At 40.1% G+C, this 14,416-nt stretch overlaps 2 protein-coding genes across 10 annotated transcripts in view; both read right to left on the bottom strand.

The window, feature by feature from the left end:
- Positions 1-4,210: 4,210 nt before the first annotated feature.
- ube2j2 (ubiquitin-conjugating enzyme E2, J2 (UBC6 homolog, yeast)) lies at positions 4,211-12,686 on the bottom strand. 3 transcript variants are annotated; one of them, XM_040028969.1, is made up of 7 exons: positions 12,563-12,686; positions 9,944-10,074; positions 7,227-7,267; positions 6,919-7,021; positions 6,672-6,810; positions 6,492-6,572; positions 4,211-6,399 (listed from the first exon to the last, which is right to left on the bottom strand). In XM_040028969.1, the coding sequence occupies exons 2-7, from the start codon at positions 10,072-10,074 to the stop codon at positions 6,109-6,111; spliced, it is 786 nt and encodes a 261-aa protein (XP_039884903.1). In that variant the 5' UTR covers positions 12,563-12,686; the 3' UTR covers positions 4,211-6,108. The 3 variants fall into 3 exon arrangements, with proteins under 3 accessions (XP_039884903.1, XP_039884902.1, XP_039884904.1); XM_040028968.1 differs by lacking the exon at positions 12,563-12,686 and adding an exon at positions 12,260-12,483; XM_040028970.1 differs by lacking the exon at positions 12,563-12,686 and adding an exon at positions 11,735-12,220.
- A 544-nt stretch (positions 12,687-13,230) lies between these two features.
- The window catches only part of LOC120731759 (arf-GAP with coiled-coil, ANK repeat and PH domain-containing protein 3-like), a 58,378-nt gene continuing 57,192 nt past the window's right edge, over positions 13,231-14,416 (bottom strand). For all 7 annotated transcript variants that reach the window (XR_005695411.1, XM_040028959.1, XM_040028960.1 and 4 more), the window contains exon 26: positions 13,231-13,559. Coding sequence is in view for 6 of the 7 variants with exons in the window: in XM_040028959.1 (XP_039884893.1) it covers positions 13,491-13,559 (69 nt within the window). In the remaining variant the exon portion in view is untranslated. The remainder of the gene's footprint in view (positions 13,560-14,416) is intronic.

Here is a 14,416-nt window from a genome sequence, read left to right as displayed (position 1 = left end):
ATGTTAGTACGCTTTGGCAGTGGGACAATTGTGGCTGACTTTAGGCACAGCAGGGATGCAGGACTGGGACAGTGAAGTGTTGAAGATCTTAGTGAAGACCCCAGCCAGCTGGTCTGCACACTCTTTTAGGACCCTTGCGGTTACCCCATCTGGTCCGGCGGCCTTCCTGGGGTTCACTGCCTTCAGTGTGTGCCTCACCTCATATTCCTGCACTATGAGGCTTGGGCTGCTGCTGCTGTTCGATGTTTTTGACGCTGCTGCCTCTGGTCCCGTCACCTCAAAGTACGCGAAGAGGTGGTTCAGCTCCTCCACAAGCGCCGCGTTATCCTCAGTCAACATGGTACTGCAAGGTTTGTAGTTGGTTAAGTGCTGAACTCCCTGCTATAACTGTCGTGAGTTGTTGTTGCTGAAGTGGTCTTTGATCCTTCTCTTGTACGCTGCCTTGGCCTCTCTGATGCCTCTTTTCAGCTCAGAGCTGGCTGCACTGTACTGCATACCATCACCGGATCTAAAAGCGGCGTCATGTTGCTTCAGCAGGACCTGGACCTCTTTAGTCATCCCGGGTTTCTGGTTGGAATACACCTGGAGACGTTTGTCCACAGTGACACTGTTGACACAGAAGTTAATATATGAGAGCACTGATGTTGTGTGCTCTCAAGGTCCTGATGTTCAAACACGCTCCAGTCCGTGTTTCAAAACAGTCCTGCAGCTGATGTGATGCACCTTCTGGCCAGGTTTTCACAGTTTTTGTGACTGGGGGGGCTCTTCTCCTAACGGGAGTGTATGCAGGGATCAACAGCATGGACATGTGGTCTGACAAACCTAGATGTGGTAGAGGTGTTGCTCTGTAGCCTTTTTGGATGTAGGCTGTAGGCTTTATCTAGTGTGTTTTTCCCCCTCGCTGCACATTTAATATGCTGTTCAAATCTGGGGAATACTGACCTTAAATCAGCATGGTTGAAGTCCCCAGCTATAATGTGCACTGCGTTTGGATGGGAGTTCTGCTGATTACTTATTGTCTTGCGCAGCTCCTCCATGGCCGAGTTAGCATTAGCATCGGGTGGTACATACACGGCCGTTACCACGACAACAGTAAACTCCCGAGGTATGTAGACGAGTCTGCACTTCACAGTCAACCTGGAGCTCTTATTATGTCCTCCGGAATCCTGTGAAAATGGTGGTAGTCCGACGTAATGCTCCTTGCACAGCGTAATACCAAACTCAGAAGGTCCTGACGACTGTAAGTGGACTCTACTCGATATATAATAATAAAAAAACACACACATCCACGCGTAGAAAAAGTAAAAAACAAAACATCGAACGTGAGAAGCAGTGAGCCGCTGCGTCTGTGCGCGCCGCCATATTCATGAATTTAACTACCTACATGTATCTAAATTCCTCCTAAACTGAAACTACTGAGGAGAAATTCATAGTAACTTGAAAAAATGGTAAAATGATCAGTAAATTCTTTCCCCATGTGTAAGTCTTATCAGGTCTGGATTGTTATTAGCAGTGTTGGTCAAGTTACTTGAAAAAAGTAATCAGTAACTAATTACTTCCCCAAAGAGTAATCCCATTACTTTACAGATTACTTAATTTCAAAAGTAATTAATTACTTAGTTACTTTTTAAAAACACGATTTACAACCTGAATAGGTGCTAAAGCTATAGATCTTTCAGCCTAATTCTTGGGCTAAAACTTGCTTTATCAGTTTTAATCTTTTAACTTTATGCATCAAGCAAAAATTTAATTATATGCTCTATTTTCACCTGTAAAGCAGGAGAGGGGTAGGCGGAGGTTTGCTACGTTTGTTACAAGTAACGCGTTACTGCCCATCTCTGGTTATTAGTAAGGAACTGACATGATCGGAGACAATAGGGGAGATGAGAGCTTTAATTTTAGCAGGAAGCTCACAAGCAGTGTGACCTGTACATGTGTAAAAGAATACAGCATAGAAGGGTGATACATTTTTACGATGGTTAACCCTTTATTGACCATGGGCCCACCCGCGGGCCCATTTTACAGGTAAATTTGAAGGGCCAGTCAATAAAGGGTTAATGATTTAAGGTTTTTATACGATTTTGAAATATAGTAACATATGTGCAGAGATAGCTGGCTCTTGGTGTCAATAAACACATCAGAGTACAGTAGAGACTCAAAGAAAACAATGAGCACTGGATACTTTTGAACATTTATTAAACAGTTCCCATATTTGAAAACTGAACATGTGCTCCTTCAGTTCCAAACACTTTATTCACAGATGATGTTCATTAACATGTTTGTATCACAGACAGCTGTTTATATACATAGTAGACAGTTTGCATTTCACTGTATTTAGTTAAAACCCTTCATTTTTGTGATTCTTATAATAGAAAAGAAATTAACAAACATGACACAGTTTTCTTACAAATGTATAAAACAGGCAAAGTGACAAAAAAGTTTCATTATAAAATAAATCATATTATTAAATCATGCTTTAAATCATCTTCGTTGTTCAGATAAACAGTGCTGATCTGATTTATTTTTTCATTAGTACATTTGCTGTTGCTGATATAAAACAACAAAAAGGTTCACAGTCACAACTTTAAATGGAGGCAGATTCAGTGCCTTCCAAATCACAGTCAAGTTCACACAAAGTCAAGTCGCACGGAAGACTTTCAGGCCTTCACTCTTCACAAGACGCAAACTCTCACTGAAGCCCTGTGTGCAGGTCCATTACGTGGAGCTCAGATCATGCAAACTTTACGGTCTTGCACACTTCAGTCTACGATTAAACAACATGTAAGAGGTACAAATCCTGCTGTTAATCACTTAGTGTCTGCTCTGCAGAGGCATGCAGCTGAAAACCCTCAGGAGTGTGGACTTCAAACGTGAATGCTGTGAAACGGGTCTAAAAGGAAAGAGGAGAAATTTTATTTATTGAGATTTCTAGGTAAGATACAGACTACAACTTCTCTCAAAAAAAAACCCCAAAAAAACCCCAGAGGAACTGGACCGCAGTTCTGAAGCTTATACTTACAGTGAGTGCTCGATGAGTAGCGACTTTGGGTCTTTTAAATCCTCCATTGAACGGTTCTCATTCTGATTTCGCTCCGTGGAAATCTGGTCCCAGATTTCTGTGTTGACCCACAGAGCCCCTGGCAAAGTCAAGCTGGCTCTGGTGCAGGTAATCCAACGACAGAGAGGGCAGGAGACGGTGTAGATGGCACCCTCCAGCTTGGACATTCTCTCCAGACAAGGGGCGCAGAAGGTGTGGTTGCAGTGGAGGACCCGCGGTATCCTGTTGCTGCGTGAATACTCGTAGCAGCACACGCAGCACTCGAGCTCCTCGGCGGTGACCATGCTCGTATCAGATATGCAGAATAAGCAATGCGTGGAAGGCTGCTTTTTCTGCGATACAGAAAAAACACAAAATAGGTGAATGGAGGGGGAAAATAGACACAATATAAAATATTCACAAATGTAAAACTGAAATGTGAAGAAATTCAGCTTTTCTTTAACAGATGCTCAGTAACAAAATCATCTAAGAATCATTTGAAATACTTACTTGCTTGTTTGCTGCTGAGCGTTGCGTCTCTGAGTGTAGAAGAGGTGTATTGTACCCGTTTGACTGGTTGAACGCTTTTTAAAGCCCTCCCTGATCACGAGGCCGTGTCATTTCCAAGGAAGTCTTGCCCTCAGGTAAATAATATTCTGTGGAACTTCACTCTATAGAAAGGGTGTGCGGGCATGCAAGTCCACGTATCTTTCATAGTTGTTTTATTAACCATTTGTTGACAATTAAAACTTTACGAGGATCTAAATTTGACTTCTTTTTTTAAAGAGAAAATAAACTTGAGTTTTGTTGAACTGTTAAGCTGTTTTTATCTGTGCAGCAGATAAAAACAGCATGTGATGTTGTCAGAGAATGGACTTCCACCTATGTATTATTTTTATAGTCTAAACCCTCAAAAAACTTTACATGGAAGTCACGTTTTTCACTCTACAAACTTTGAGGTCTTCATAAGCATTTACTTCCAATTTAAAAAAAAAAAAGAAAACCTGACATGCATGCGTTTGTTTATGCTGGCAGAAAAACCGAACCACTCAGGGGAAAACACAACAGGCACGTCCCACAGAAAGACACCAGGAAGTTGCAAAAACCCAGAAGCTTCTGGCTGTGAGGCGCTGACCACTGAACCACTGCGTCATCATTAAGCAAATGGAGATATTATTATTAAATGCCCCACTGAGCAGGGTAATTTATTTGCATTTTACTATGAAAACAGAGACAATGCCACACAAGATTAATTGAAGCATGGTAATTTGGGCATTTGCTGTATAATCACACAAACGCACTCTCATCATAATCATCATGTTGGTCTTATTTTGAGATGGCGCCGAGAAAAGAGCAACGAACAAGAGAATCTTCTGCTATCGGAGTTTTCTTCCTGTGGAAGGATTAGATGCAGTACAGTAGAACCAGCTTTTACTAAATGCAATGCACAACAGTAAATCATCAGCAATTGCGTGAGCCAGCACCACTAACACGACCGCGTGTTTGACTGCACAGCCCTAAGAAAAAACACTGGGTGTTTTCCTTAGAGCCACGACAGACAAGCTGGACATTTCTATAAATAAAAGCGAACAAAAACACAAAGAGAAAAAATGATTTAAAAAAAAAAAAAAAAAAAGGAAATAAAAGGAATATACAGAAACAAAAAAAAATGGTTCTCTGCATGGGTCTCCTCATTTAATCCTATGTAGATTGCTGCTATACTGATTGGCTAAGCCAAATTAAAAGGTCCTAGTCTCCGTTTATTTTTGTGCAGACAATGCTTGGCTCATGGGTTGACTGGAGAGACCATCTGCACTAACATCTAACTCTGACCGTGTAGCTTTAGCTGCTTCACAGGATTAAAGGCCAACTTTTGTTTTCTTCATGCTCTCTGCCTTCATATATGAATAGAAATCAAGGCTGGAGTTTTGTCTAGTCTCTCAGTCAGTGACGCATCACCGGTGCTTAATCTCAGACAGTGAGATAAACTGACAAGTACTGACAAGCATGAGCTTTCTTTTATAACACCCATTTTCATATAAGTGCACGTATAGTTTTGCTGCTATACGCTTCTTTATCATATTGTGTCTGATTATTAAAAGTTACTGATCTTACACTATTCACAGAATCTGCCTTTTATACTTCCCTGGATGGGAATTAATGGATTCATCATTATTTTGGCCACAGACTCATCTTGCAAGTCCTTATTATCATGTCCAACCTTTACTAAATTACACTAATGTATTCTCGGCATGTATCCCAGCACTGTAGCCTGGCAGCCTTTGAATGGTATACCAGGAATGCATTCAAACCCATTCATAGGAAACAGAAAGCAGAAGACGTAACACCCCTGACACAGAAAGTGGAAACCATAACTACTACTTTGAGATTTTTCCAAGGAAACTGATTACATGAAACTTGACTTGTATGTATTTGGTCTCTTCATGTCACTCTAAAAAAAAAATTAATAAAAAGTCTTGGAGCTGGATCAAATCATCTCTTCATCCCCTGAGGATTTTATTTCCTCTAATGAATTAGCAGGAAACAATGCAGATGGGAATGCTTTCTAAAGAAGTGATTGGCAGAGGCAAACAATTTAGAATCAACAAACAAGTTTTCCAGTTATGCAAAGTTCATTTTCACAAAGGAAATCAATATGTCTGCTGTGAAATCTGCAACAAAGTGACCCACAGAGCTACACTCTCCCACAACCCATGAGCCAAGTTTGTTTCTAGAAGTGATATAAACCACAGAAGCACAGAGTAGATCACAACCATTTTAATAAACCCCTCCAGTCTCCCCGGCCCCGGCTCTACAGCCACTCCCGTCCATCCCCCACCTCCTCCTCCTCCCCTCAGTCCTTCCTGGCTAGGTGGGCTTTGAGTTTTTTTCTTCCAAAGTCCATGTTGGTAGTGGTAGTAGTAGTGGTGGTGGAGGTTGTGGTTGTGGAGGGGTTTGATCGGGAATGAACATCCCTCCCCACCCCACGTAGTGTGTTTGTAGAATATCGAGTCCACTAGTTGGCTCACCTGCAGGGGGAGGGGAGCGCTGCCCTAAAACACCGGCTCCTCTCACTCCTGCGCTATGCTCCTCAGCACGTACTTCACTGTGTAGGCAAACGCTGCAAAGCCTACAATCACAAAGAGGTTGGCTAGAGCCCCACCTAGTAGTCCATGGTTACGATTGGCCTGCTGCTGGCCAGGGGCGGGGTTGGCACCCCCTAGTGGGGCAGGACCACCGTTGAGGGCTGGGAGGCCATAGTGGGCTTGCTGGGGGTCTCCATCAGGCACCACATCAGGTAAGGGGAGAGGCTGTGTACGGGCGTTAAGCTCCTCCTGGGCCTTCTGTTTCTGCTTCATCTCCTGGCAGAAAGGAGGAGGAGAAGGTTAGGATGGAATCAGTCCCTGATGAACGTCCCCCCTCCCCAAACCCCAAAAAAGGCCCTCATACTTACGTCAACTACATCAGGAAACAGCTCACAGAATACTTTGTCTTTGAGGTTGAAAGCCAGGCTTTGGGCTGATAGCTGTCTTTTCTAGAAAAAGAAAAGAAAAGAAAGAAGACATGAAATACCTGAGACATAACAGGTCATTTATGTCATTATGTTGCAAATAGGATAGTCTGTTTTAATTACTGTGTAATCAGAGGTCTCAATGCTGCCAAGAGTGGGTCCTTTTTCCACCATGAAGCTGAGCAAACCCGTGAGGATCGTCGAGACGGACCACGCTGGGTTCCACGTATCCGGGTGGAAGTCTGTGATGGACAAACATAACCTGTGGAGAAATGGGAACATTTATGACCAAGTTCTAAAAACGCAGCCTAAATCATTTTCAAAGCTTTAACGCTTAAATTAACTGCGCAATAAGAAGCTACAGTCCTACCTTGTGTTGCACTTAAATCTCCCGTTTGGCGTTATCATGTAGATACTTGGTGGTTTAAAGGGGAATTCTCTGGGAAATATAAGTTTTCCATGGTAATATCCACCTATAAATTAGACATTACATATATAAATATATGTTATACAACACTGTGATATATCAAAAGCAAAAAAACCCCAAAGGATTAGTCATACCTGTATGAAGCTAACCTGAGAAAGACTCACCTGATCATTCCGGTGATGTTATCAGTTATTAACTCATCTAAACTCACACATTACACAAGTTTTTTTCTAGTGTTTAGCATTACTTACCTTCATACGGGGTTTTCTCAGGACCTCTGACTACATAGTGCCTAAAAAAGAGGAACAAAAAAAGTTAATCACTTATTTCAGATTTGACTAAACAAGTCATCTCTAGACTTGCTGGCATGGCCCAGAATCAAACTCTGTTTCTCCTCCAATTTTTTTTTTTTTTTAATTTAGATCTTTCACATCCTGTGATCTAAGATCTAAATTTTTATATATATATATAATAACGTAATTACGTGTTAATTAGTGTGCCTGTGTTTCATACATGATGCAAGATACAAAAGAAACAAATTGCTGGGACTTTTTCCCCCTCCTAGCTCCCTTACTTGTTGTTGTCTTGTTTGTTTTTATTTTTTGAGCCAAATTAATTTTTTCCTCACGTTTCTACCTCTCCGCACCTTCCCTCACATCAATTCCAACAGTTTTGTCTCCCACCTGGAATTTGCTGACCTTTGTGAATCCTTATATTGAGGCTACTCTTATTACTCTTTATATCAGGTGGTGATTTTTATTCTCTCACTGTTCCATTCTAAAACTACAGTGAAGAAATGCACAGGAGGGCTCAACAATACACATTAACTGCAAGCTGCATTAACTCAGTGGTCTAACACAGCGGTCCCCAACCTTTTTTGCGCCACGGACCTGTTTATGCCCGACAATATTTTCACGGACCGGCCTTTAAGGTGTCGCGTATAAATACAACAAAATAAAACTAGTACCGGTACCAAAAAAAAGAAGATTTATTCATAACACACGTGAAAAGACCCAGGAAAACAGAGTTAACGATAAAAACGATAACAAAATAACGCTGAAAACCGATAAAAACCCTGAAAACCATACATTTCACACCTGAGCCTCAACTCTCGCTGCCCGGTACCAAACGACCCACGGACCGAGGCCCGGGGGTTGGGGACCGCTGGTCTAACACAAAGGCAAACAAGAAAACAAACAAAACAAAACAAAACAAAGAACAAGAACTGGACTGAAAATAAGTGAAAAAGCAACGAGTGTCCAAAGATTTTAAAATGTTCAGAAAGTCTTGAGAACTACTGCTCCAGACCACTTTGAAAATGTTAAGAAAGTCTGGCTGCTTGGAAGCAAAATATAAAAACCAAGAGGTGAATTTAGAGTTTTGCACAGTACTGCACTGATCATGTTAAACTCACGCTCAAATGTCTAAATAATTACAATAAAAATATCATATTTTTTTAATATCATTTTTTTTTTTTCTTTTAAGAGTTAAACACACTACTGAGGGCCATGTCACATTCCAGCGCTCATTATGACTATTTAAAACCATTATTTCTTTAATAAACATCCATTCAAGAAATGCTAATCAAATTATATGGCTAATATTTAGCTAAGTGCTAAAAGTGCTCAATTACATATTTCTTTCATTATTTAAATGTCATGTATTCAGAACATTTTTGGTCAATTGCACTTTTTCTCCAATATCTATACGTCTTTTTTGTACTGGTCTAGATTTTTAAGACATCTCCCAATAGAAAGAAAATGAGCATCAAACAAAATTAACAAAAACAAAAACCTGTTCATAGCTTTACAGGAAACGATACCTGATCATCATTAGGATAGTCTGTGGGATATATACAATTTGTACAGTGTCACTCTTCATATGGGTTTCCTTCTACCGCAGAAATAGAGCTGAGAGTATTATCATTCAAATCTAAGCCTGTATTTGCCACTATTGAGGTGCAGTAGTGTGCAGTCTTTACTCATCACTCATTTCTATACATTTTCCTTCTAAAAAATATAAATCTTTCCAAGGAACCAGTCTTTCTGACGTGACCAAAGTGGTCTTGACGCAATAGTTCTACAGACGTGTTTTTAAATCTTTGAACATTGGTTGCTTTTTCCACTCACTTTAACTTTTGCTTTCTTGTTTGTCAAGTTACTTAACACTGTCCTAGGATTCATTCCAGTATAAAAAGGGATGACTCAGTATTGTGTACACACATAAGAGACAATGGTTCAAAGAAATGACTTCGTTATTAGCAGCCTGTTGGAAAAACATATTTTGTTCCCACTTCTTTAGTTGACTCACTACTTTCTGTAGAAGCCTGTTGCAACAATGAACAATTTCTTCCAATTTCTTAAGTCAAATACACAAAAAACAACAATAACATAATTTAAAAGTCATAAAAATAGTAGTTTTGCACCATGTCCTTCAAGAAGCACTGAGAACTATTCCTAAAGAAAAAGAAAGCACATAAAAGCTTGCCTAAGAATTCAAGACATAGTGAAGGATAATGACTTTCAGCCTTTCAACTCAGAACTGTGCAAACTTTTGCCTTGTACACTGTATTTCCATTTAAGTTTGCACGTTTCAGAAATTGCTGCACCGATGTCACTTTTTTTAGCAAAATATAAAGAAATGAGGACTGCCTCCAGACTTTTACACAGCACTGTAAGTTTTTTAAAGCTCTGAAAACAGAATTAAAACTGCATCCACTGCTAAATACTCACTTGTATATAGCAGTGGATGCAGTTTTAATTCTGTTCATCTGTTCATCTTGGAAACCACGATTCAATTTTGTTGGTGTAAAACACTAGCCTGATTTTACACATGAAATGTTTAGTTTATTATTTTTCTACAGAATATTCACAGGTTTTAAACTTTGCCGATGGCCCTAAACACCCTTCCCTGGCCGGACCTCAAGAGTCAAAAAGTCCCAATATTTCCTGACTAATGAGGAACTTACCATTCTAGGATGTTGGAGGGAAGGGGCTCTGCACAAATGTAAGGCACGGGGTCTTTCTTTATCCTGAGGTAATCCTGCTTAAGTCTCTGAGTGGCTGTAGTTGGAGCTCTTTTGTTCCCGTTGTTGTTCATCTGATGATTGAGAGAACATAAACAGTGAGAAAACAAAAACAGTGAATTGCATAAATCTGGTTTTACACTGACATCACTGTCCAGATGTATTCCTTTACATTAGGAAATCAAAGCATATCCTGTTTTACTATGGATCTGAACTCTGGACTGCATAGATTTGAATGATTGAATGAATGAAGAACTCTGAATGAATGAATGAATCATTCTGGGTAGCGGAAAGCTTTAACCCTAATATGCCTGTGAAAGGTAACTGCAGCTTCAACTAGAGCAGATCAAAAAACATTGCATCCAGCACTGTCACCTGACCTATTAAATATCAATACTATTAAATATTTAATAAACTCTTAAACATATCACTGCAAATATTATTTATATAGTACATTTCATTACACGTAGGTTAAATGTGCTTGCCACAAAAGATAAAAATATTTTTAAAACTATGTAGCTCTACAATCTCTTAAGGCAATAAAAACAACATAAGAAAGATACGTTAACAGTCACACACAAACACAAAGTTATTAATCATATGCCTGCAAGAATAAAGAGGCTCCAAGTTTGTTTTTGAATGTAGACACAGTTGGAACTGACATCAGGTCAGTGGGAAGGTTGTTCCAAAGAAGAGAACCATTATAACAAAATGTACCCTCAGCAAACTTTCATCTCATTCTGGTAACAGTTTACAGACCTGCACCTGATGACCTGAGAGGTCTAGTTAGGTTATAGACCTAACTAGACCTCTCAGAGGTCTCAGAGTCCGAGATGTACTGGGGTCAAACCACTGAGTGCTTTAGGAACAAATAGAAGCATTTTAAAGGCATTTCTGTATTGCAGTGGCAGCCAATTAATTTCAAACAAGCTGAAGTTATCTAGCTGATGATTTGGATAATCTTGCAAATACACCAGTAACCTGGTTGATATGAATGGATGGACCATTTCCCAGTCAGTTCGAGATAAGAATTTTTTTTGACATATGGTTATACTGTTAGAAAGCTGCATATGCAGTTGTGTTGGCCTTATTAGTATGATTATGAATGCTAAGACCACTGTCCAAAATAAGGCCAAGGTTCCTAACATGTTCAATGTGTTTCAACTAGAGTGAAATCGGGTTGAAAAGACTAACAGTGTGTTAATTAACAACAACAAGAAAAGCAGAGAAGGGCAGTAAAATCTCACACTGAACAACACGTAACCAGTACAGGCTTCTGTTTATTTATTAGCAAATGCTAACGCTAACTGGAGAAACAGGCAGAAATAGCTCAACTCTGGCTGCAGAGTGAAGTTTAAATATCAAGTGATTACTTCGCCTCTGTTTTCCTAAAAGATGAAGTTGTCCAATTAGTACATCTTACAAAAAGCACCGAATTTTAAAAACAATTTATCCAATCTCTAATTGTTCTCTAATGGCGCTGTGACTGTTTGTTTTGTAACTCATGCACAGCACTGCTGTGGTGCTTTAATGCTATATGCATACAACACTGCCTCGCCAAGTGAAAAAGTAAGCATTTAGCAGAGAGTGGAGTATAGTATGTATTGCGTTCAAGTTAAAATACGCATCGTGTTCCAAATACTTACACAACGGATATAAATGTACTTTAAACTTTCTTCCCCTGTCAACCCATGTAACTGAAAATTACGACAATAACAAACACTGTCAACTGACCTGGTGTCACGGGGACAAACGCTGACATGTAATAAGCAGTACGTGGACCGCAACAGTGCTAGAATTGTGTCATTATCACTTCCTAATAAAGAGGAAGGCTTCTTAACGCAACTTATGTGACTGAGGCTAATCCGCTACTTAGCAGCTAACGTTATATTTCTGGCACATTCAGTGCCTGTCATAAAGCCTGATAATTAAATAATAAACAACTATTACGGACCAAGCTTCAGCTACAGAATGACTGCATGTGTCTGACCACTCTTTAATCACACCACACTTTAATCAGTAAAGCCAGTTCAGGAAAGCTAGCTTGGCACGGTGGCTTTGCTAATGCTAGCCGGTGTCGGTTCCTGTTTGAGTGCATTTTAGAACAAGTGGCTAACGTTAGCCAACGTAGGCCACTGCTAACCGGCTAATGTTAGCAGCTACTAGCACGAACAGTTGTATTGTATATTGTATAACGACAGCTGACCGCGACATCTCTCGCTTTTATTAGTAACTACGGGATGTGAAGTATACACATACCTCTCCAGAAACCCCAACGAAAATATGTATTCGTGGCTGGACACGAAATAAGGTTGTTGTTTCTGTTGCCAACCCCAATCCGATAAGACGATGACACCAAAGTAGCTTACGCTATCGCCAGCAGGAGGAAAAATTACACTTCCGGTTTTCTTCTTCATCGCTGCTGTAGCAGTCGAAACGTTACTTAGCAAGTGCTTTACTGTCGCTAGCTGCCCAATCGCGATCCTCCTGGAAGTCCAGTACCGTCTAACAAACATGGTCACCCTTCAGTAACTGTCTTTTAATCATAACATCCGTACTTACATTTATAGTCAATCGCCAAGTAGCACTTGACACACTACACAGCGGTCTGTCTGATGCCAGGGGCTCAGAGGGCCTCCCGGTACTTTATGCTGGTGCTTAAATTTGGATTTGCAACAAAACACCGACTAAACAACAACCATTGTTTAGTCCGCTAAAACATTCCACAAGACCTTTAATAATTTCAGTAGATTTTTTTATTTGACTTCTGCCATCAGTTACAAAACACTTAAAATCATTTTATCAGAAATTTCATCACAAATGCTGAAGAAATGTTAAAGGATTACTTCACTTAATTTAAAGGTCAAGTTTCATTTACTCATCATAGAGAGCGTCATTAAGAAATTGTACTTCCCGTTGACCGAAATAGGAACACAAAAAAACAAGCCAAGGCACTGATCGAACCTCCAGGCTCCCCAGATTCCAATCTGATGATGCATCTACATGATGTCCTATCCAACTCAAGCTCCAGGTCCCATTGTTCATGCTCAGACAGGTCCAAGGTTGAGTTTACTTTGTAATGGGGCCCTATGCAATATTAGTTGGACAGGTTGAGAATTGTTTTGTTGTTATATGTCTAAAGGTCATCAAATGTTAATGTCGGCTCTGCTGGATGACTAACATTATCAAAACTGGAGTAAGTCAGCTAAAACATCAGTGCAATAGAACTGTTTGTCTTTGACCAAGTTTATTTACGAGAGAATATTACAACTATTACAAGTCTGCTGTAGTTTTAACTTGTGCCTGCTGGAATTTGACTTTTCTTTTTTCATTCCCAGAGCATTCACTTCGGAGGACCAATGTGTCTTCTAATCGAACGCAGCAGTCTCCTGCCTGATTCCAAAGTGACTGAAGAGAGGTCGGATGAAGTGAGGGGTCAGCAGTGATCACTTTGGCTTCTTACAGCTGCTGAACTGTAAGCTCCTTCTTCTCAACTTTTCGGGCTGGAGAGACGCGAGGAGAGAAAACTCGCGAAAGACATCAGTGCAGGAGATGTCACCTGAAACAGTGGACACTGAAGTCAAGGATCTGTCCCACTGCAGGGCACCATGGAGAATTACCAACCTTCTTTTAGAATATGCGATACACTACTGTGAAAAAATCTTGAGACACCACTCATTTCTTTTTCTTTTGGTAACACCAATCTATGCCTAATACTGTTTCATTGTGAGTTTTTCTATCTAGCAATGCTTTGCCAGTGTGGTCGGGATCATTGTAATCATTAAAAATGAAGCTGTCATCATTACATGGTGGGTCAAAATCCAACCATGACAATGCTGTAGACACTCACTGACACCAACTAAAAATATAAAATTTGAATTCATTACTCCTTCAAAAATGTCACCACTGATTTTTAGTCCAATTCTTGTATATTTGGCGTATGTCATTCTTCTTTACCTGTTTCCCTTTCCTAAGAATCTAGCCACCCTTGCACTGAGACAATTTCTGTGAGGCTTCAGTCAACAGTAGAGGGATCAAATGAAGGGTCAGGTGCATATCTCAGAGCCTGTGCCAGGTCTATGCTGTATTTCTAACCTGTTTCTTAAGCACATGACTTTCAGATCCTGTTCATGTTTTTTTCAAATCCTTTCTTGTCCCCTTTCCTCAACATTTTAAGCGCATGCTGAAAGCCACGTGGACATATGTTAAGTTTTCAGCTAATATTTAGGAATCAACTCATTGGTACAAAAATAATGTTTTATCTACAACAAATGGTGTTGACCATTTATCAGAAAGTTAAGACGAGCCTGGCACATCCCTGAAGTCAGAAGCATTTTTATACTTGAATGAATCATCAGTGTTGATTGGAAATTGTGAGGCACAAAGACTGGAGTAAAGTTCAGTGAAAAAGCAGCT

Source organism: Simochromis diagramma, unplaced genomic scaffold (genome assembly GCF_900408965.1).
Source record: "Simochromis diagramma unplaced genomic scaffold, fSimDia1.1 OVJJ01000483.1, whole genome shotgun sequence".
Lineage (NCBI taxonomy): Eukaryota > Metazoa > Chordata > Actinopteri > Cichliformes > Cichlidae > Simochromis > Simochromis diagramma.
This window is presented reverse-complemented; position numbering and strand designations above follow the sequence as displayed.